Source organism: Notolepis coatsorum (assembly GCF_963971535.1).
Source record: "Notolepis coatsorum genome assembly, chromosome: 2".
NCBI classification, from domain to species: domain Eukaryota; kingdom Metazoa; phylum Chordata; class Actinopteri; order Aulopiformes; family Paralepididae; genus Notolepis; species Notolepis coatsorum.
In genome coordinates, this window is record NC_140166.1 from 192,943,498 (window position 1) to 192,968,135 (window position 24,638).

Here is a 24,638-nt window from a genome sequence, read left to right on the forward strand (position 1 = left end):
GATCGCAGATTTTTGAAATATTGATATAAAGACGACGTACAGCGTCCCCCGGCAACTTTAGCATGGCCAGCAAAGACGTCTAAAGACGCCCCCTGGCAGTCAAAGTGTTAATATCATTGTCATTATTATGGTTATTGTACTGTACTGTGCTGTTCTATGTCTGAAAAGAAAACAAAATAAAAACATTTATAAAAAAAAAAGAACTTCTACTCAATATGCACAATAGAGAGCATCCTGACTGGTAACATCACCTCCTGGTTTGGGAATAGCACCGCACAAGACCATAGCAGACTACAGAGAGTGGCCCGTTCAGCGGAATGCACAATTGGAGGTGGGCTTCCCACTCTCCAAGACATTAACAAAAAGCGTTGCAGGGGCAAGGCTAAGAGACTAATCAAAGACTCTAGCCACCCAAACGACTGCCTCTTTGAACTGCTGCGGTCAGGCAAGCGATACCGGAGTCTCATGGCCAGTACAGAGAGACTCAGAAGGAGCTTCTATCCCCAGGCCATCAGGATGCTCAACGACAATAACACTATGTAACAAAACATCAACTACACTCACAGCACACACATCCACACGTACACACTCACTTTAAATAAACACGCACCGTAACACCCACTTTACTCACTTTAGACACTTTAACACACTTTATATTTATTGGTAAAGAGATTTGCACTACAACTCATACCTCATTGCACCTTACCTTAAGTTGTACCTCATCCCATTTCTGCATTGTACTGTATACTGTATTGTACTGTAACTCACTGTTACTATTTTTTTTACTCTGTATTGTATATTGTATATATGTATATTGACTGAACACTTTTTGTTTACGTACTTTTGACTTTATATTTTATATTTTGTATCTATTTTTTATCTAGCACACTCACTCCCCAGGAGCTCATACAGAAAAAAGCATTTCATGGAAAAGTATTCTGTATTTTTCTTACTATGACAACTAATAAAGAAACTACAGGGAGGGAGCTCCAGTAGCTCACCGCATATCTCGGCGCTATTTCTGCGTCGGGGAAAACCGTGCTGCGTCACGGATCTGGTGGACTCGAGTTCGATTCCCGGACCCGCCGTCATTTATCAGAATGTCTTCCCCTGCTCTATATCCCTTTTCACCCTGTATCTATCGGTCATGCTTGACCAGAAAAGCGATAAACGCTAAAAAATAAAGTAAAAAAAAAAAAAAACTACAGGCGGTTAACCCTTTCACTACAGACGGTTAACCGTCTGTAGTGTGGTAGTGAAATGGTTAATGGCCGTCTCACCTGGCCCACTCCATCTCAAGCCCGGTTTATGTGGAGATCATTATGTGCATCGCAGCAGAGAGGGTCTGTTTTGCCTGCTGAGAATCCACACACGGTGCACATTTCTCAAAACAGAGCCACACAGCAGGCCAGGCGCCACAGGCCGTGCCCAGACTGGTGTGGTTTCTAGGGGGCCAAATGAAAATAAGTGGTCTGTGTGTTTGGTCAGCGGTCCATTCACCGGCAAAAACCCACACACTGAAAAATGAACAAGCCCCAGGGTCTGGTGTAACGCTGAACCTCACAACCTCTGTCTCTAACGTGTGTGTGTTGCATGGTCTCACTTCATGTGCTGGGTCGGTCACTAATGTGGTTGAACAAGCAATTGACCGACATCTCAAGCCCCACCCTCTTTTCTTTTTGATCCTCCAATCACAACTACACTTCCCACACAGTTCACCTGATATGAATGTAAACACCCTCAGATTCAAAGCTGAAAGTCTGCACTTTAACCTCATAGTAATTTCAAAAGCAATGTGCTGGAATACAGAGATCAGATGACAAATGACCTTTATAGAGAATGCAAATGCCAATGGATTGACTGAGCTGTTTCACAAATGCAGGTATCAAAACTGGTGCTTTTTAGAGCCACTGGCAGATCATGAGGCCAGAACAGAGAGAGAGGTTAAACTTGTACTTTGCTTTGTGATCAATAAGTCCCAAGATATACCAATGCACACTGCTTTGTAAAAATGTAAAACCCTTTGATAAATGGGCTTAGCGCCTACGCATTTCAGTTCAGTTATCTTCAGGGCATATAAAAAACGATTTAGTTTGACAGTTATTGAAAGTAAATTAGTTTGAATATGGCCACCAGTGATGTCATCAGGGACATTGAATCCTTGTGATGTGTTAATTACAGCTCAATGAAATGATAAGGTAGCAGTCCCTATAAGACAAGGTATTGGTATTTTTCATCTACATCATTTAATTGAGCTGTAATTAACACAACACAAGGATTAAATTTCCCTGATGACAGCACTGGTGGCCATATTCAAACTAATTTACTTTCAATAACTGTCTAATTAAATTAATGTGTGCAAAACTGTTTCAAGTTTGGATGTGTGTGAGATGTGCAAAATAAATCTGCTATTTATTTAGTTAACCGTCTGTAGTGTGGTAGTGAAAGGTTAACCTTCTGTAGTGTGATAGTGAAAGGTTAACCTTCTGTAGTGTGGTAGTGAAAGCATTAACCATTATAGTGTGGTAGTGAAAGGGTTCAATTTCATTAGCATACAGTTGAGGCCAAAGGGCTGCCGGTTACAACGATTTAAATACAAGTGCAAATGCAGGGGGAAAAGGCAGGATGTCTCTTGAGTTCATATAGATTTGAGTGAATTGTGATCCAGCCGACAGAGAGCAGTAGAGAGAGCAGCAGGTGCTTGGGATACCGTGCCTCTCTCCCCAGGGAGCATCGTTTAGCAGTGAGACGAGCTGTGAGGAGATTGTTGAAGGCAGAGCTGAGACGGTTATGTTGAGGAATTTACCACAAGTAAGGATGTCAGATGTAGATCACAACTTTATTTAGCTCAAACAGAGTATCAAAGTACAAATAGTTATTGCTGGATGACTAGGAGTGACAAGGCCTAGTATCCCTCCCAAGAGCTCCTAGAATCCAGTAAGACATAGGTGTTTATAGTGGAGAGAAAGGGATTCCGGATAGGACGGTCCAGGTATTGGATTGGAGGGGGCCAGGAGGGGGGAGGGTGAGTTAGAAAGGGGGGGGGGTATCAGGTGAGAGATAAAAGGTGAATGGGAGGAGGGTTGGAACATGACTGTGAGATTGTTTTAGGGGGGAGTGGATCATTTATGCCACAGTTGAAGCAACGATCTTCTTCACTTCACCCAGTTCCACACGTTCCTCCTAAAGGGGAGTCTGAATGATTCAGCCACTGCCAGCAACCGTGTCCACTGTCCCTTTTCATTATTCCCCCTCTCTCCTCTACCTCATCTCTCTCACTCTATCTGTCCTCCTCCTCCATCTCTTCTCTGCTCTTCCATTGACTCTCACTCACCTTTGATTCTTTCTCTTCTTCCACCACCCCGCCCCCTCTCTTTCACTTTCTCGCTTCTCTCTGTTTCACTTTCTCGCTTCTCTCTATTTCACTTTCTCGCTTCTCTCTTTTTCACTTCCTTGCATCTCCCCTGCACCTCCCACTCATCATTACACTCACTGTGCCCCTTTCTTCTCTCCAGTATCTCCACAAACCATAATTGAGGTGGTGACATGGGACAGTAGAGGATTGAAGACAGGAGAGGGAGGGAGTGAGTGAAGGGAAAAGAGAGTGACTTAAAGGAATACGCCACCATTTTGGGGAATTAGCTTATCGTCTTCTCCAGAGAGAGACAAGAAGATAGATACCAGTTTCCTCTCTGTGCATTCAGTAGAAAGCTATCTGGCTGCATGGTTAGCCTAGCTTAGCACAATGAATGGAAGCGGACATGTACGGGTAGCCTTCGGGAGAGGTGTTAGATGGACAATGCGTAGGCTACCCGTACATGTCCACTTCCATTCATTGTGCTAAGCTAGGCTAACATGCAGCCAGATAGCTTTCTACTGAACACACGGAGAGGAAACTCGTATCTATCTTTTTGTCTCTCTCTCTCTGGAGAAGACGGTAAGCTAATTTCTAGGGATGCTCGATATTGGCTTTTTTACCGATACCGATATACCGATATTGTCCAACTCTTAATTTCCGATACCGATATCAACTGATATCAACCAATACCGATATATGCAGGGTTTCCCCCCCCAAAAAATGGAATAATTTCAGGTAATTAACATTACATATCTCTTGTTGTGGAATTAACACAACATTATGCATACTTTTGACAATAAATAAAATCAGAATTTGTTCTTACTTGCTTGCCTGGGTAAATAAAGGTTATAGAAATGTAAAAAAAAGAAATTTAAATTAAATTCTTTGAAAACCAATACCGATATTTTCCGATATCACATTTTAATGCCGATATTGGCTGATAATATCGGTAGGCCGATAATATCGGACATCCCTACTAATTTCCCAAAATGTTGGTGTGTTCCTTTAGCCTCTTCATCACCACACTGACTCACTCATCCTCCATGTCATCGTTCTGAAACCGTCACATTCGGAAACAGCAGCCTCCTATGTTCTCTCCCTTTGAGACCTCTCCTGTATACATCTCGTCCCGTGTTCTCTCCTTTTGAGACCTCTCCTGTATACATCTCTCATCCCGTGTTCTCACCCTTTGAGACCTCTCCTGTATACATCTCTCGTCCCGTGTTCTCTCCTTTTGAGACCTCTCCTGTATACATCTCATCCCGTGTTCTCACCCTTTGAGACCTCTCCTGTCTCTCGTCCCGTGTTCTCACCCTTTGAGACCTCTCCTGTATACATCTCTCGTCCTGCGTTGTCAACGTCATCATTTTCCGTCTCTCCCCTCCTCGTCCCTTCTCTTCTCGCACCCTGTCCCCTTCCTTTCTTCGTGTTTCTCCATCAAACCTGTATCCCTTCCACCTTTCCATCTTTTCCTGCCTCTTTCTGTCCATATGAAAGTTTGCGGACGGGAGGACCTGGGTGGTCTCTCCTGTCTGTCGGAGCAGAAATCACCGGCCCAGCTGCCTAGTAAGTCAGCCCAGACGGTTGCTGGTTTCCGGCTGTACATGTACCACTACGCTTTGCTAGCTTCATATCACAGCCGGGCAAATGAACATAGACTGAAATTAACTTTAGATCTCCTAGGTAACAGTACATAATTTAATTTCCTTTTACTTACTCTGAAGCATTTTATATTACCTAAACATAAAATCCGGGCCATTTACAGAATTTGTCACTTACCCCGAAGTTGTTGAAATGGTCCAACTTCTCAAAATGATGTCTGTTTTCTGGGGGCTGACACTTGATTAGAACGTACTAAAATGTGTTATTTTCAAGTCACTTTCGATTCATCGTGGCAGCACTCATTAACCAAAAGACTCTCTAAGACTAAGATTTTAAGAAGTTATTTAGGTAATATAAAATGCTTCTGAGTAAGTAACATTTTATTACATGACGCACCGTCATGTAATAAAAGTCTATGTTAATTTGCCCAGTTGTGATATGAAGCTAGCAAAGTGTATAGTGGTGCATGTAGCTGGGAACCAGCAACCCAGACAGTAGCTTTTTGTGCTTTTTAAAGTCAATCTTTTAGTAGGACCTGTGCTTCATTTAGATCACATCCGAGGGTGTTTTTATATATATTTAACCCTTTCAGGTGCACGGGATCTCACTAGTGAGATAGAACTTTGCAAACTGAACATTCTAATGATGTAACACTGGTTACCAGTCATCGAAAGCTATGGCGTTCTAGAATTCCAAGATACGGTACGTACACCTGAAAGGATTATTAGTCGCATTGTATGTAGGCTTGCTTTCTAGCTAGTTTATTATGTTGTCCTGTCTCAGATCCCTCGTGAGGTGGCCTTCGCTGTTGCCACAGTGATACACATCACAATTCCACAGCAAATTTTGAACAAGAATATGGTATTGACCTAAAACATGTGGCCATGTCCCCCGGCACCGCAGCCTCTGGTGGTTGTCATAATCTCACGACATCCTCCACAGTTTGTTAGTGGTCGTGTTGAATCACAAAAGACATGTCGGTCATATCTGAGAATTACTTGTGAGAAGACCTTGTGGTGGAGAGAGAGAAGCGGTGTTAAAGAAACACATTCAGATTCTTCATTCAGCACAGTCGCTCTCTGTATACATTTATATATACATTTTGTATACATGTATGTTGCTCTTACTCTCTCCACCTGAGACATGTCTCCCTAGACAGCATGTCAGCTGTGTGTGTGGGTATTCATTTAATTTCAAAACTTTATTTATACAGGTAAAAATCTCATTGAGACAGTCTTATTTACAAGAGCGACCTGATCCACCAAACAAACACAACAAATACATAAAACATACATGTGTGCTTGTGTTGTGTTGTCATATCACAGTGCCTCCACCTCCATCATCATCATCTTCACAAGCACACACCATGTTGTTGGGAAGGGAAGGGATGTTATTGGAGGATTCCTACAGAGCCGGGGCAGGGCAACATTGAGTTAAAAACACAATGTGTAACTGAGGGGTACAATTCCCTGACTGTATTGATAAGTATGGTATCATTAAACCACTACCGTTTATGTACTTTAACTACTGGCCACACAGTACATGATATAGATATGATGAACACTTTCCCACCTGATGAAACGAAGTCCACACAAATGTATAAATCGAATATTTTATATATCAAAGGGTATATACAACGTTCACTTAATGACATTTATGATTTGAATGCACTTGTAAGGCAAATGAGTATTCGTAGGCAAATCAACATTGAATGTCCAATCTCTGGTTACGCAGGGAGCAAGTATACAACCTGGTTCTTTAGGGAACTATAGCGATGGTACTTAAATGATTATAGCTGGATACACTAAAGGGGGGTCCCGCTGGTTGTAAGTCAGTAGGGGGGGGGGGGGGTTAGGAGAGCCGCCGGCGATATCCCATCTGGCCAACGATTTCTTGGGAGAATTCAGAGTGCTGAACACGGTGCCCACAGAACCTCGGTCCACAGATGAATACAGCTGGGCCCTCTTGTAGACGGTAGCTGCCGGTCCACAACGAAGAGACGTGAGGCGACCTCACTCGGGGTAGAGCGCCGTCTCACCTGGACTCCTCTCGGGGGGTAGTTCCAACACTCAGCAGTGTTGGCTGTTATCCATGGCATAATCAAAGCACCCAAAGCAAGTAGATAATCCAAGCCGTGTAGGGCTCGCCGTCGTCTGGGTAAAGTAATCCAATGTACAGGTCCACTCGTCCTGGCCCAGAACTCCTCGGATGAAAGCACCACACGTGGTCTGCCCAGCCTGGTTAAGACTCTAGATAACGCCAGGAACGATGGGGGTACTGCTCACTTTATAACTCTAACCGAACGATGCACCATACATAATAGACTATTATTAACTTAATAGAAATACGTCCCACTCGACGGTATAGTGCCAAACTATGACAATTCAACTATTAATCCACACGATGTCTCAATGCCATTCTGAGGCCAAGTAGGCCATACTGCACCACACGTGGGTCGTGGGTGAGGCTTCACGTCTGTTACTAGGTTGGAGGGTAAAGGACTAATGGACTAAAAGAAAGTTCTACTTTACTTGCGCCATATATATATGCGCTGTGAACAAATAGTACCATTCGTATTTCGCCAGACGTATTCCTACGCGGAACCGGGCTTGTAACGACATGTTCGTCGGCACGATTGAACTTGAACCAAGGGGCTTGGCTGCTGGCGCCAGGTTCTTGTCCAATGAGAGAATGAAACTATTATGGGCTGTTAGTAGACTAAAGGGATATTCAGTGTATATGTACAAGGAATATACAAGGGATATCAAACGATATACAAATACTATTAAATATATATCCATAAATAAATATATATATTCGGTTTAATCTGATCCTTCACAACACAATGCACTGACTTTAGTTCATCCATATGATGAAATGAATGCTTGAGTAGTCTTGGCTAGTCTGTTCCTGGCATTTTACTTTGTCGCAAAGATGCCTTCTCAGTCTTGTGATTTGGTTGGCAGTCTTGGCATCTTGGCTTTCTTCCCATACTAACTGCTATCGCCGCCGCCACCACCACCACTACCTCCCCCTCCTCCTCTTCCTCCTGCCCCTGTGTTCTGGCTGATGCATAGAGTCATTCCTGTCTCTCTGTCCACCTTGCTTTCTAGGAGCTAGTCCAAATTAGCCAGCACTTACATGGAATCAGGCATACAGGCTAGATCCGTCATAATATTTACTTGAAAATGGTAATTTGAGAGGTGCATCTGTTATAGGACAAACCTTTTTTCAGATACAATCACTTGCACGATACAAAGACATTCACATATTTGTGTACAGTAGGTCTATTATGTTGTCTGCGTATAGTAGCCTAGTATAATATAATCTATTCTATTCACACATCTATTCTAAGACTTTCACATTCCTACGGACTACGGTTAAATGTTCTCTAGCTCACTAGTCTGTCTCCTTCAGCAGCATTTCCTCCTTTTATGCATCTCTAATCTTCATTTCCTGTCCTCTCTTTTTTTCTTGTCCCCGTCCTCTGTCGTCTGTGTGGCCTGCCTGCCCCTGCTGCTTCTCTCTGTGTGCGCCACTGCTCTACCCTCTGTCCCTCTGGCTCCCTCTGCTGTGCTGGGTGTGTAAATGCAGCCTCCAGAGGACACGACCTGGGTGTACTCTCCACTTCACTACTCAGAGTCTAAGACTCCGCCGGATGGCGATGGGGAGAGTGAGACAGTAAGTGAGAAGCGTCAGGCTAAAACATACAGCGGCCAGGTTCCCCCTGAACAAGACTAGACTGAGACCATGTTGTTCAATCTTCAGAGGGGATCTGAAGATATGTCATAAATAATATGTCATATGATGTCATATGATGAATTGAAAATGGGGGACCCTGATGTAAACAAGACGAAAGTCTTTCTCTGGTCTGCATCCCCTTAACAATTGTATGTATTGAGCTGTACTGTACTGTACCCATTCTGCAATCTGTTAATAAACGTTTCAATCAATCAATCAATCAATCAATCAATCAATCTTTCATTGAACATAGTTCTAGCATTATGATTGAAAGTAAAACAAATTCTACGACTGTGTCTCATGAGGGAAACTTGATGTGGGTCTGTTAGCTTCAGACTAAATTCTGATGTTCAGTACAGATTTGAGATTGGTTGTGACTAAACTGCCTTCTCCTATACCAGAAATCCAAGTCTCTAGGCTCTACTCGTCTCACATGAAGACAAACTGGTATTGGAGAACACACTTAGCAGGGAGCTTAGTAATGTGAGGCCATGGCTCACAGACAACAAGCTTTCCATTGCACTTAGGCAAGACTGAAGCCATACGCTTTGGGACAAAAGCAAGACTTAGTAGAGTTGTGGACGTTCAAATATAATTAAATGGGACTCAGTTGGCTGCAAAGACCTCCATCAATTATTTAGGCTGTTCATTGGAGGGCCACTTAAGTGGAGATATAATGGTGCAGGTTAATGCTGGTGCAGGTTAATGCTTGCACCAAATTATTAGCCAGGAAGGTAAATTGAATTGATGCAGATATACTGAAAATGTTGGCATTCTCCCTTGCACAGTGCCACTTCGATGATGCCAGTTCGTCGTGGTATAGTGGATTACTACTGCAAAGAAAATATAATAACCCTAACTAACCTTACTGTCATGCACTTGTCCTAATATACTAACCTACACTGTAGCACTCAACACTTTGATGAACATTGTTACTCAGCTGATAGTGTGCCCTTCCTGATAACTTGTCGTACAGAACTTGTAAGTCGCTTTGAATAAAAGCGTCAGCTAAATGACTAAATGTAAATGTAAAAGTAAAACAGATTACAAACGGCCCAAAATAAATTCATCAGGGTAGTTTTGAGGTTGTGCCCCTGTGCATGTGTGGGCAGGAGCCAATTTCAACAACTTAACTAGCTCCCTGTTGAAGCAAGGGTCACACAAATCAAATTGTGCACGGTTCACAGAATCATTCATAACATCATCTACCTGAGGAATTACTTTCCATATGTACCTGTAAAAGAGATGGTCACAATCATAACACCAGGGGCAACCAGTGTAGGCTCTACAGATTAAAAAAAAATCTAGCAGAAAAACATTTGCATAATGGGAATGGAATGAGTTGGAATTGCAAATTCTGCCTGATGTCTTTCAAGCTGAAGGTAAAGAGATGGATGTTGTGTAACATTGCAGAGTAAACCACTCATTTTACACTACTCAGAAGGTCACTACGTAGTTTTAATTTATGTGAACTGTGAGATCATTTCATATAAAAAAAACACTATATATTTGTATTTCTTTTTTTTTAATATATATATATACATGTATGTGTTTTATGATACAAGCTGTGATACCTGCCACTGTGCCACTGTCATGTCTGCCTATTCATCTTGACTTTTAAATGAGGACTACAGTGGAAATATGTTTGAACTACCCCCAGAAGGGGTAGTAGGCGTAAGTAAAAGTAAATACAGTAAATAATTAATTTATAGTCGAGATTGATCATCTTGAGTTTTATTCCCTTTTAAGAAATGTAGAACTGTTAAATCTAGAGAATATTCCTTTGAAATCCCCCCCCCCCCCCCCCCCTCAACCATTAGATACCAAGGTGTCATCATCATTGATTCAAATCACGTAGACATGTAAATGAAACCTTCAGCTGATGACATTTCTATTATAGACTTTGCTAGCGTGGCACAGCCATATTTCATTACAGGCTTGTTATCTTTGCTTTAGGGAAATTGAGAGGGGTCTAATTTCTCAGTGTCAGATAAATATGTCAATCAGTGTCATGTTTGGTTTGGTTGTTTTATCTTTCATCACAGAAAGGGGACTTCACATTACTGGCATGTATATGCGGATATGCAGCTAGGCTTGTTTTCTTCATGCGAATTTGCCATGAGGTTTATCGTTCAAGCGGTTTGTGGTTGGCTAACCTGCTGTGCTACTTTGTCACGTCTGCTAATGCAGCAGATCCCACAGCAGCCTTGATCATACACTCTAATGTGTTTATGTTCCTCCTCCTTAACGTTAGCCCTTTCCCCCCCTCAAAGAAACAACTGTAAATTCTAAGCATAGTTATGCTCATCTAAAATCATTCTTATAGTTGGAAACAGAACTACAGTTTGTAACGCTCATGAGATGTCTGTTGGGATTTACATTCTTATTTCCCTGTCATTCCTTTTTACAAGTGTGCTGTATTAATTCATGTCTCCACTGGCCTGACGAGTATGTGTACGAGTTACAGTCTAGATTGTTGCTGTCACTGAAGAAATAGTGTGCATATGATTAATAAATGCTGCCCCTCTCTCTCTCTCTCTCTCTCTCTCTCTCTCTCTCTCTCTCTCTCTCTCTCTCTCTCTCTCTCTCTCTCTGTCTCTGTCTGTCTGTCTGTCTGTCTGTCTGTCTGTCTGTCTGTCTGTCTGTCTGTCTGTCTGTCTGTCTGTCTGTCTGTCTGTCTGTCTGTCCGTCTGTCCGTCTGTCCGTCTGTCTGTCTGTCTTTCTCTGCACAGTAAACCTTCTTCTCCATCAGAGTGCTGTGGAGGATGCTCCACTGAAGAGGTCCCACCAGTCTGGTGCCCAGGCTTGCAGGGGTGGCAGCAGGATCCCCAGTCCAACCCTGTCTTTTTCTGAACATGAATACAAATAAAGTGACTGGCTATAGTGGGAAACCACCTCTCTTGATCACAGTGATGATATCTGCTGATCAGTGATCTCTGACATCCATTCATCCCCTTTTCACTCAAATAAAAGAAAAAGGCAAACATACACACCTCTAGACAAATAACAAGAGACACATAAGCCTTTAGTTTTATATGTTTTTGCCCCAATCTGAATAAGACATCAAAACATCTCTGCCACCTTCACATTCCAATTGGTTAATACACTCAAGTATGAAAACTTTCATTTCATGTTTGTTTGTTTATTTATATTGAGTGATTGTCTGTGTTTGTTTTTCTACTTCTTTCTTTTCTTTTTTTATTTGGGCACTTTTCTGCCATTTTTACTACTGTGTGAACATATGTATTTATTTTGTTTGTCTATTTGTTTGCATTTTGCCATGATCTTTGTCATCTGTGGTACTAGAGGGAGCTCTTTCAAGCTAAAACGTTGTTGGTTTCTTTGTTTCAATATTTTAAATACCAAACAGCTTGTTGAATAATATCTGATTTTACTGTTTTTTTTTTATGTTTTTAATTTGTCACAAATTCCAGTATTACCACATTTCTCACTACACCCTCTTACTGAAACACCCCACGCATTAGTCTGGCCTCCTTAAGTAGATGGCATCAATGGCAACACTAGGAAGGTATAGACATTGGCAATCATTACAGCAGTCTTCACATCATTACAATGTCTTCCAGTGTTACACTACTTTTGGACAGATGCAAACAAATAACTTTCTGAGAGAATATTGATTCAGAGTTGTTCTGATGTCATGAGAAATACATATCAGTGATTGCTGACCTTTCACATAACAAGTAACCCAAACTTCTCTCGTCCTTCAGAGTTCATTAAATGGACAACAAGTCATTTACAAATTTTAGCTGACGCTTTTATCCAAAGCGACTTACAAATTGTGTACAACACAACAACACAAGTCAAGTGTGTGTCGATTTAGATCATCCATCATAGTGTTAACAGTCAATATTGTCATTGTATTGTCAGTAGATTTGAATGAACAGAGTACATTACAATGATGACTAGTAGGTTAGGGTCACGTGGCAGTTTGTAAATGGATTGAATGTTTGAATGTTGAGAAGATGATCTGAGACTAAATTAGTCCTAGAGGCCAAATAATATCACCTATTGTCCACAATTCATACTTTTAGTTTTTAGCTGAGAAATTAACTCACAATGATTTTCTTTTTTAGCCAGCACTTTATTTTACCATTATTTATCAGACATGAATAGGTGAATTAATCACAATAGCAGGAGTTGTTTACTGTAGGCTATTCTTTCTGTGGCAGACATCATAGGACTCAACTAAGGTTTTATTCCTCTTTTTCTCTGTTGCATATCACTAGGTATTATTTTCTTCAGTTGGTCAATATGTCTGTATGTTGTGTGTTTGTATGTACTGTATGTAAGTGTCACACATTGTAAAATAGGGATAATTTTGTCCTGATGGTCTGTGGCCAGTTGTAATACATTTGCTGTTGTTCATCACAAGGAGACCATATCAGCAATATTTTGTACAGTAGTTTTTCAGTTCATTTTTATTGCCTTATTGAAAATATTTTAAATGTAGGCCTATCATTTATATATTATTTTCCTCTCTAGTGCCGTTGTATTTATGTTTATTTTCGGTAGTCGTGCTCCTGAGAATGTGTACATAGAATTATAAATACATATATAAAGATATATAAATATATTTTCCATTTGAATTGGAGAATATTATTTTTATTTGGTTTTATTTTTTGCTGCTGGCAAGAAATGGTTATGATCTACTACATGATTACTGTACCATATTCTTTCATGTCTTTAATGAGATGCAGCTATATTTATGGTCTATAAATTACAGCTGTATCTTAATATCTGAAACTGAAGATTTGTTGATTTTACTGTACATGCAAATCGGTGGGGGGTTCTTCCGACTGTTCAGCTGTGTTTGTCTGTGTTTTCAAACTGTGTACCCTCACCCAACAGAGAGTCCTTTACAGAGACATAGCATGATTTAAAAATGAATATGCATATCAGAAATATGTATTTATGTATATCTGTGTATATTCATCTATTTATACCGGAGGATAAATAGATGGCTGTATGTGTGTGTTTGGACTCGGACCAGAATGAAAACAAAATAAAGCAGTTCTATGTCTATGACATTTGACCATGCACATTGCTGTATGATGCAGTTTGGGCATACATGGTACATATTCTGACCAATTAAAATTTTAAACCATTTTATTACTAGAGCAGCAGGCCTAGTTTACAACTAATTATTTAAACACACCAACCACTGCCACCAAGTCAGAAACAGACACTGGAAATATTTTTTGTTTCATTTTTTTATTTTTTTTTTATCCACTTTTTTCTCCCATTTTTCTATATTTTCTCCCATCCCAATTTCGTATCATCCAATTCAACCCTCCCCTGTCACGAACGCTGTTTCTTGCCTCCCACAAGCCGGCTGCAATGTGGACTAAGTCATACATAGCACAAGTCCCCTCCGGTACTTGAGGTAACAGCAGTCGCATCTTTTCACCTGCGCAGCTCGATCTCTCAGTGGCGAGGAGTAACGCGTGGGAGGCTCACGCTGCCCCCGACACTTTCTGATTCTACTGCGCAGGCGCACCAACCGACCTGTAGGAGTCGCTGTCCACAACGCCCGATCCCCACCCATCAGTTTCCCACCCCCTAATACGGCCAATGTGTATTAGTACGGACGACCAGCTAAACTGAAAGCAATGTGGAGCGCTGGGCTCAAACAGGCGATCCCAGCGTCTCCGCATTCGTGGCGAGCGCCTTGCCCACTACGCCACGTAGCCGCACTTTTTGTTTCATTATTTAGATTAGAAGAAGAAGAAGAAGTAGTCTTTATTTGTCATATTATTATACAAAAGACATTTCACAAAAAACATTTCTTCCCCCACTCCCACCCCAGGAGGACCCCTCAGGACCAACACCCCGACCCCGCTTCGCTTCTAGATCATGGCCTTTACTTTCTCGGCCGCTGAGGCCCATAGTTCCATGTTGGATTGCCCAACTCCAATCACCCAAGCAGTGGAGATCTCCATGTAAATGACATCCAAAAGTGTCAAAGACCAATTGATCATTGTGAGTTCCTCAAGTTGTTTCCACCTCATGGCTATCAGTTTCTTGGCTGCTGTAACGCCCGCCAGAATGATTATTTTTTGCTGTATGGAGGCCGGCAGTAGTGATATATCATTTAGGAGTAGTGCTGCTGCAAGTGGAATTGTCGGGTTACATATGTTTGAAAGTTTAGTTGTTATAGATTCCCAAAACATGTGCATATAAGTGCCAGTGGCCCTCAGAGTGCACAAAGTGCACCGAGAGTCAGCCACCAACCCCATAGCGCACAGTTTCCTAGGTGTGAGATACGTCCTATGAATATAATTAAAATGTATTTGCTGGTGATTAGGGTTACGGGAAGCCAATGTAACATTAGTCCAAATATCATCCCAGTCAAACTCAGGGTGTAATTCTTGGATGTCCTCTCGCCAGACTATATCTAATGATATGTGGATTTGATTAAGAGTATAGAAATCTGAGACAAAACCCCTTGAAGTTGTTCTGTCTCTAATAAGCTTAAAAAAGGGTGTAAATGTAGTGTTTGAGCCCACGGAACCCCATGTGCCCTGAGCGCCGCCCTTAGCTGTAAGTAGAAGTAAAAGGATGCACTGGGGAGATCATACAAATCTTTAAGTCTTGAAACGCGCAAATACCGGTTTTATCATAAACATTCCCCAGAGTGTGGACGCCTTTCCTTTGCCACTGAGGGTTGTTAATGGGTTTATGCCCAACAAGTAATTGTTGGTTATGAAATATTGGAGAGTCGAGGTGCCATGGGCACTTGATAGTACTAGACCTCTGTGTGTTACGCCATGTTTGAATCACATGGGAGATGATAGGACCATTTACATTTTGTAATAGGGGTGTTGGAGTATACTATATCTTGTAATCTTTGTGGATAGACTGCTGCTTCCTCTAAGGTACGCCACGACACAGCAATTTGGGGATCAAACCAGCTTATCAGGGGTCAGACCAGAAATATAATTGAAAATCAGGGCCATTGGGTTTATCTTATCAGGAGGAGAAACACTTGCGAGCACAGGGAGAACATGTAAACTCCACACAGAAAGGCCCGGGTGATACCCCACCTGGGTAACTGCAGCAACACGGCAACCTGGTCCCCAAGCGGGAATCGAACGCTGGACCTTCTAGCTGTGAGGCGTCAGTGTTAGCTACTACACCACCATGCCGCATAGATACATTTAGTTTTATGTATAAAGAATCTACCCACAGCAATAAAAAGGTTTGTAATATATTGATTTTGTACTTATTGTGTGTGAAATAGGAAAATATCAACAGCTTGTGAATAAAATGTGTTCTATATTTTATTACACAGAAGCGATATTCCTTTTTCACATTGGGGCAATAGGCTACTTGGAAGGGTAATATAGATGTACATAGACATTTCATTGTATTGGTAATAATTATTCCAGTCAACTTCAAAATTAGAAGCCTATTTAAAAGCTACTGGGTAGAATTCCTGTTAAACATTTCTCAAATTTTATTGTAACATTTCTTGTCTAGTGGTAGGTGGATTTTGAAACTTCCATAGAGGAACAGATGATGCACTCTAGACAAACCCTTTGCCTAAGATAGTAAGACTCTACCTTGTGAACTTAAATATCTTGCTAAGCATGAGGTAAATATATTTTTAATAGATTCCATCATAGGATCCACATTACGGTTTTCATTTCCTTGTTATTCTTGGAGAGTTGAATCCCCAGATAGGTAAGTTTTTTTAACTGGAATAGCAGAGCCGACAGATTAACAGTACACCTCCATGGTCTGCATCTGCTGCCATATTTGGTGCTCCAAGCCTAGGTTCCACTTCCTTCCCACATGGTCTCTGTTGATGTGAAGACAGCATGCAGGCTGCTAGAAGTACTGGACAACTACATGAACATAACGACACCATGATAAGATTTAGAAAAACTGAAGAAAATAATTGTGTTAACAGATTTGGCAATGGGGCGACAATAATGTATACAAGAGGCATGGTATTCTATTGTTGGCCTTGCTCTGCTGGAAGCGGTTTATTTATCATGTTGTCTCATAATACAGCAGCACATATGATCTCCTCTCCTGGAGGGGCAGAAGTGAGAAGAAGGAACAGTAGGAGGGAACCAAGGTTTATATAGTCCCAACCTGGTGTAGACAGTAGACGCTCCGCCTACAGCGCCCTCCAGTGGACACAGATATACATGCAGTCATGAGGGCAGTAGAGAGAGAAATTACAGTCAGTTACAACCATACATACACCCTCTATATTCAACACTCCCACTTATGGTTGCTTAACATTCTGTATGGACTCTTCAAAACAATTTACAAAGGAAATAACACAGTCTTAGAACATCAAAAAGAGTATGGCATTCAATATTTACACACCAAACATAACCTCTGCAAATCTTTTCAATTTCAGTTTGGAAGCAGGTTTCGTCATAGCGTCTGCTACCATGTCATCTGTTGGACAATAAATCAGTGTCATTCTTTCTTCTCTGATGACAGATCTGATGAAATGGTACTTTATGTCCATATGCTTACACCTCTGTCGGCACACAGGGTTTCTCGCAATGGCAATAGTACCTTGGTTGTCCTCATAAACAACAGTTTTCTTATATACATAGTTATCCATCCCTCCGAGCAGTTCTAGGTAAATACACTCCTGTATCGTCATGGCCAGAGCCATGTACTCGGCTTCACAAGTTGACAGTGCTACTGTGGGCTGCTTCTTTGTTTTCCATGAAACCAGTGAGCTGTTTGTGTTTAAACTAACACAGTATCCAGTTGTACTCCTTCTATCTGTGGTGTCAGCAGCCCAGTCTGCATCATCACTGTAGGCTTTAAGCCCTAGGCCTTCGCTGCTCTTTCTGAAACAAAGTAGTTTATCTACTGTACCTTTTAGATAACGAAAAACATGTTTTACTGTGATCCAGTGTTCCTCTGTGGCAGTGGTTCCCAACCTTTTTCCCCCCAGGGACCCCCAAACATCTCTGATAAAATTTGCGGACCCCCTCCTAATAAGATACCATAAAATACTTTTTTTTTTTGTCATTTTAATAACAAACTGCTTATACACAGGCATATGCATCACAATTAGACCCACTATGCTTCTTTTTTTTTTTTTTGATCCACTTTTTCTCCCATTTTCTATATTTTCTCCCATCCCAATTTCGTATCATCCAATTCAACCCTCCCCTGTCACGAACGCTGTTTCTTGCCTCCCACAAGCCGGCTGCAGTGAGGACTAAGTCATACATAGCACAAGTCCCCTCCGGTACTTGAGGTAACAGCAGTCGCATCTTTTCACCTGCGCAGCTCGACCTCTCAGTGTCGAGGAGTAACGCGTGGGAGGCTCACGCTGCCCCCGACACTTCCTGATTCTACTGCGCAGGCGCACCAACCGACTTGTAGGAGTCGCTTGTTCACAACGTTCGATCCCCACCCTTCAGTTTTTCCCTCCCCGTAATACGGCCAATGTGTATTACTGCGGACGACCAGCCAAACTGAAAAACAATGTGGAGAGCTGGATTCGAACACGCGAATCCTAGCGTCTCCACACTGGTGGCGAGTGCCTTAGACCACTACACCACCTAGCCGCCGGTACCCACTATGCTTCTTTAACTTGTGCCTTCAATCAACAAATCTCATCTTGCACCTTATGCATTTCAAAATGTTTGGCCAATATTCAAATCCTGTATTCATCCTCTCAAATCAGGCCCTAATGGTGAACGGTTTGCATTTATGGAACAAATCAATGCAACAAATTAAACTAAATATGAGACAGGAAATTCCAATCAGTAGCAGAGAGAATCTGTCCTAGCTGGGTTTAATACCTTTTTTTTGTCATTTTAATAACAAACTGCTTATACACAGGCATATGCATCATAATTAGACCCACTATGCTTCTTTGACTTGTGCCTTCAATCAACAAATCTAATCTTGCACCTTATGTATTTCAAAATTTTGGCCAATATTCAAATCCTGTATTCATCCTCTCAAATCAGGCCCTAATGGTGAACGGTTTGCATTTATGTTGAATGAAGTAAGAATCCACTGCAGTAAAAATATCCTCACCTCGAGTGGTGGTAGTAAGGTTGACTGACATGAGAATGTCCTGCTTCAGATCCTCATTTTCAATATATTGCACATAAACGATGAGCACAGCCTCGTCTGCGACAGTTGTAGTTTCATCAAGTTGTATGGCAAATGGACCCTTTCTAAGCTTTTCTGACAGCTGCTGCTCGCAATCACTTGACATCTTATCAATTCGGTATTTCACTACATTGTTCGAGAGTGGTACTGATTTTAGTTTATCCGCCACCTGTGGGCCGCACAGTTTCTAAACCATTTTGATGCAGGCTGGTTTGATGAGCTGCTCGCCAATATTGTGCGGTTTCTTTGCTTTTGCAATTAAAAGCGAACACTCAAAGGAGGCTTCGGTAGCCTTCTGTAAATCACTGCCACCCCTGCTCCACGCTACTCTAACATCAACAGGCTTGTTCGCCTTGAGAGACTGTTCTTTCCTCCGAAAAAAGTCTGGATCCTTCCCAACGGTTTCTGGGTGCTTAGACGCCTGATGTCTCTTCAGCTTGCTGGGCTTCAGGCTCGAGTTTGCCAACTTTTCTCCACAAATCACACACTCAGGTCGTTTGTCTGGTCCCTCAGTGAAGCCCATGGTGATGTAATTTTCGCGATTGCTGTAGGTCCTAACTTTTTTTGCAGATGAGCTGCCATCATCTCCTTTTCGTTTGTCACACATTTTCGCCTCTGGCGGCTGACTGCAGACGAGCCGAGAAAGTTAACTAGCGTGCTAGGCTAGCTACAGAAAGTGATACAGTCAACTGATTCGCGTTTTAGCGGCTACCCGGTAGCCTACTGTTAACATTCAAAAATCATGTCTAGATGTTTATTTATTTATCTTTATTTTTTTATTGTAGTGGAGAGACTATTCATGCTTCTGATGATAAAAAAAAAAAAAAAAAAAAACTCAAATCATCTGTGGTCTGGCGGACTCCCTGCGCCCCCTGGCGGACCCCCAGGGGTCCGCGGACCCCAGGTTGGGAATCACTGCTCTGTGGGATCAGCGAAATGCTGTGACAACTTACTCACTACAAAACACAGGTCAGGGCGGGTACATGTTGTTAAGTAGATGAGGCTACCCACGGCTTCCCAGTACATTTTTACATCTGTCAGTTTCTGAGCATCCTCTTGGTAATCAAGTTTCTGATCACATGGTGTTTCCCTTGTTCTACATTCCTGCATGTCAAAACGTTTCAGGATCTTTTCCACATATCTCTTCTGGGATACTGTTACACAATTTTCCGACTGCTCAAAGTCCATACCTAGGAAATGCTTTAACCTGCCAAGGTCTTTCATTTTGAATCTGGTGGAGAGCATACCTTTCACCTGATCTAGGTTCCTGGTGTTGTCTGCTGCGATGATCAAATCATTTGACTCCCTTGAGTAAACACAGGGGTCTACTGGATTCTGTAGGAAGTGATCCTCGATGAGGCATGTGTGGAGCATCTCGTTCCAATTTCGCCCAGACTGTTTCAGGCCGTAAATGGATTTTTCTAGCCTGCACACTAGCTTTTCCCCTTTCTTTTCATAACCTTCAGGTTGTTCCATATATATCTCCCTATCTATGGGTGCGTGCAGATAGGCTGTCTTCACATCCATCTGATGTAGAATCAGATTGTCCTCAGCTGCTTTCTGAACCACTACCCTTACACTGGTCAGGTTGGCGGTGGGGGAAAATGTTTCACCATAGTCTATCCCCTCCCTCTGGCTGAAACCTTTAGCTACAAATCTCGCTTTGTACTTTTCGTGGCCTTCGATCCCTTCCTTGATCGAGTACACCCATTTTCCTCCCACTGTCTGTCTGCCCTCTGGCAATTGTTTGAGAGTAAAAGTGTGGTTGTCCTCTAAGGACCTCATCTCCTCGTCCATTGCTCTCTCCCACTTACTCGACTCTGGGGACACTATGGCTTCCTTAAAGGACTGAGGCACGCCACACACCACTCTGTAGCAGTAGTCAATATCGGCGAGTGTACTGTCATCCTCGTCACTCCCTCTCCGGGCATAATCTATCAGATATTTTGGGGGTTTGTGTTCCCTTGAGGGATACCTCCCACTGCTTGGGGCACTTGACGTCACCCTCGGGTGCTCCTCGTCATCGCCCTCTGGGGGTGGCTGGCTGTCTGCTTGCACGCCTGTGCTCAGTATGCTAGGCGGGGGTGTCTCTGTCCCCCCATACCTTACCCCAGAGTCCAGCCATGGCTCCTCTGTCTGTGTCTCGATTTCGCACGTTGTCTTGGTGTCAAATTTCACTAGTCTGTGCTTTTGCACCTTCCCTTTACCGGGATAGTAGACTAGGAGTGCTGGGCTCCCTCTGTCGTGTCCTACAAAGAACCCCTTTTCACATCTGGACTCAAGCTTGCCTCTGTCCTGCTGGTAAGTATAGCACACTGATCCGAATTTGTGCATTCTGGCTAGATTACATCTTTTCCCAGTCATTGCTGTATATGGGGTGGTGCCCGTGTGTTTATTAAAACACCTGTTTCTGGTGTAAGCAGCTTCTTGTACTGCATAATGCCACAGGCTCTTCGGTATGTTACTATCGTCTAGCTTACACCTGGCCATTTCAAAAAGGGTGCGCCATTCCCTCTCTGCTACCCCGTTCTGATGTGGGGAGTAGGGACATGACGTCTCGTGTCTGATCCTGTTCTTTCTTAGCAGTGATTGGAACTCTCTGTTCGTAAACTCGGTCCCGTTGTCTGATCTCAAACATTTTACTTCCCCATAGGGGGCTACATGGGCAAGGAACTTTTCCGTGGCTTGGAGCGCATCACTCTTTGCTTTGAGGAAATAGACAAACACTACGCCTGTACCCACATCTGTAAAGGACTGTACGTAGTTAAAGCCACCTATGGACTCATTCCTTACTGGACCGGCTAGGTCGGTGTTAACTAGCTCCAGCGGTCTCTTTACTTTCTCCGTGGGGCCCCTGTTCCTTGTTTGAGTAAACTTCTGTGGTGGATTTTGACGTCTCCAGGGATGCTTAAGTAAAATACAGAGACAAGATATTGGCCTTATGAGCGTGCAAACCACCAGGTTCTCCACGGACATCCAGCAGCCTAAAACAGTGTCACACGGGGAGCTCCAGTAGCTCACCGCGTACCTCGAACGCTATTTCGGCGTCGGGGACAACCGTGCGCGTCACGGATCTGGGGTACACGAGTTCGACTCCCGGACTCGCCATATTTTCTCAGAGTGTCTTTCCCCCGATCTATACCCCATTCAACCTGTTTCTGTCGGTCATGCTTGACCAGAAAAAGCGATAAACGCTAAAAGAACCAGCTGACTGGTCAAAGTTAAAAAAAAAAAAAAAAAAACAGTGTCACACTGCGAATCAGGTATTCTGAAATAATGAAACAGGAGATAAAAGACAGCCGGAATACTCACGTTAAATGAATACAGGTTTATTGGAAAAGAAAATATACAGTAGGCCTACGTCCATACGGATGGACTTCTAGTCTGTCAGAGTACATATCACAGGTCTGGCAGAGTAAAAGTGAAGACAAAGCAATATTGTAATGGCTTAACACAGTGAGATAGAGACGCCTCCGTCTCTGATTGGGTTGGCTTTATATGGTCATTTGGGGAGTCAGATGGGATGGGCCCTTGCGGAGGGCTCGCTGCGGCCTTGGATGCAAGCGTTATCTGGCCTGCTCTGAATATAATGAATGAACACACAAATCCATTGTTTATAAAGTCTCATATTATGAAATTTTATGATTTGGTTTACTATAAAAATATGCAAATAATGTACAGAGCTAAAGCAAAGTTACTCCCAGGTGGGGTGCAAAGGTTTTTTTCAACACATGAAAGAAAATATGATTTGAGAGATATTTGTAAATTTACTGTTCAGAAAGCTAAGAAAGGGATTAAAAGGAGGTGTATTTCTATTATTGGGGTTAACTTGTGGAACAATGCGGATATACAGTTAAGAATGAGTCATTCGATTTTGGTTTTTAAGAAAAAGGTTTGTAAAGCAATTTTTGAAAAATACAAGGGTGAATAACACTGTTTTGTTTTCTTTTTTTCTTTTAGAATACTGTTTTGGAATCTACATTTTTGTATTTTTTATTTAATATTTTTTAATGCTAAATTTTGAAAAACTACAAGGGTGAAAAACACTGTTTTGCTTGCTTTAAAGGTAAGAATATAGGACAGGCACATAATATAAGCACTATGCTTCAGTCTGTACCTTTTTCAGTCACTGTAAATAATCAAATATTGATAAATGATGATGTATATTGTACTTTTTTTTGATGACTGAAAAAAAATAAACTACTACTACTACTACTACTACTACTAATATAATGAATGGATAGTGTTTTAACAGTTTTTGAGAGAAGGATAACATGACTTCATGGATTTAACGATCACCCTGTTGTGGGGCCCCATAGGATTAAGACTCTGAAATTACACTCACACTTCCCTCTTATGCAAACTTCACATTCTTTGTCAGGTCTATGCCTCTCACCTTTAATGTGCATACCGTCTGTCACTGCTTGTAGCTTTAGAAAATCCTCGTGATTACAATGACCCATAATTTCATGCCACGTCTGGATGTCATGGCTAACAGTCACATTACATTTGTCATTATTATTGCACTCCGTTTGTAAGTAATACATTCTCCCATATACGTCGATATTAAACCGCGTACCATCTCGTTCTACAAGAACATCTTTACCTTCACTGAAGAACACTTCGGCGCCGTTAGCAGTAGCAGATTTGACTGAGAATAGTTCTTGTGGGAACGAGGGTATATATAAAGCATTCTTTAATGTCACTGTACACCGGCGTCCCTTACTGTCTATAAGGCGTACCTGTGCGTCTCCTCTCCCTTGCGCCAACCCGTAGGTGCGCTTCCCGTCTGCCAGCTCCATGCTGTGTCCCTCCGGCTCGAAGGATTTATCGAAGTTCTTGAAACTGCTCCTGTCGTTGATGATGTGGGACGACGCACCTGTGTCTACGATCAACCCCCTCCTCGGGAGCTGCCGGTGCTGTGTTGGCCGGGTGACGCCTGTAGTCCGCGCCCCGAAAACAAAATCCTCTCGTCCCGCCGCTCTTCGTGCGTCATCTCGACCCGTCACACGATCTCTGTTGTCGCCATCTTGTCTGTAGTCGCCATCTCGTCCACAGTCGCCATCTTGGCTGCGGCCGCGATCTCGTCCATCGCCGCCATCTTGTTTGTAGTCGCGGTCTCGTCCGTCGCCGCCATCTTGTCCATGTGCGCCGCCTCGTCTCTGGCCGACATCTTGCCCATGTGCGTATCGGGCGCTCTGGTCTCGTTTCTTTCGGCACTCTTTGTCTGTGTGCCCCGATGATCTGCAGAAGTTGCACCAGACTGTCTTGTTGCAGTTATCTCTCCGATGCCCGTTCTCTCCACATCGCCAACACGTCAGCTCCGTCGTGGGCCTGGCCCTTTCCCTCTGTGTCGCTCGGGCTTTCAGTGCTTCCGCGACGTCTGGGTGGATATCCTCTGAAGCCTCAAAGTTCCGCAGCTTGGCTTTGAACTGCCCCAATGTCATGTCCGTTGAACCGTGGGTAACCAGTAGCGCGAACGGCCTGTATAACTCCGGCAGTCCTCTCATCACCATTGCCATCATTAGCCCCTCTCCTGGTGCCTCTCCTGCACTCTTGAGCGCTGTCATGATCTGCTCAGCTCGGATGATGTATTCTGTCATCGTCTCTGTGTGCCCCTTCTTCAGGGCCGTTAACGTTACATAGAGGGACACTACTCGGGGCCTTCCCCGTCCGATGTAATGCTCCCTCAACACTCCCAGGCTTTCTCGGCCTTTGTCCTTTGTGTCGCGGAATATTAGTCCCAAACTCGTATCATCGAGCAGCGGCGCCAACTCACAGTATGCTTCCGCGTTTAGTTTGTCGTCTT

At 42.8% G+C, this 24,638-nt stretch overlaps 1 protein-coding gene across 1 annotated transcript in view; it reads left to right on the top strand.

Moving 5' to 3' along the window:
• The window catches only part of pip5k1ca (phosphatidylinositol-4-phosphate 5-kinase, type I, gamma a), a 161,833-nt gene extending 148,125 nt beyond the window's left edge, over window positions 1-13,708 (top strand). The window contains 1 exon segment of the mRNA XM_084308908.1: window positions 11,434-13,708. Coding sequence (XP_084165034.1) covers window positions 11,434-11,436 — 3 coding nt within the window. The 3' untranslated portion in view covers window positions 11,437-13,708.
• The last annotated feature ends 10,930 nt before the right edge of the window (window positions 13,709-24,638 follow it).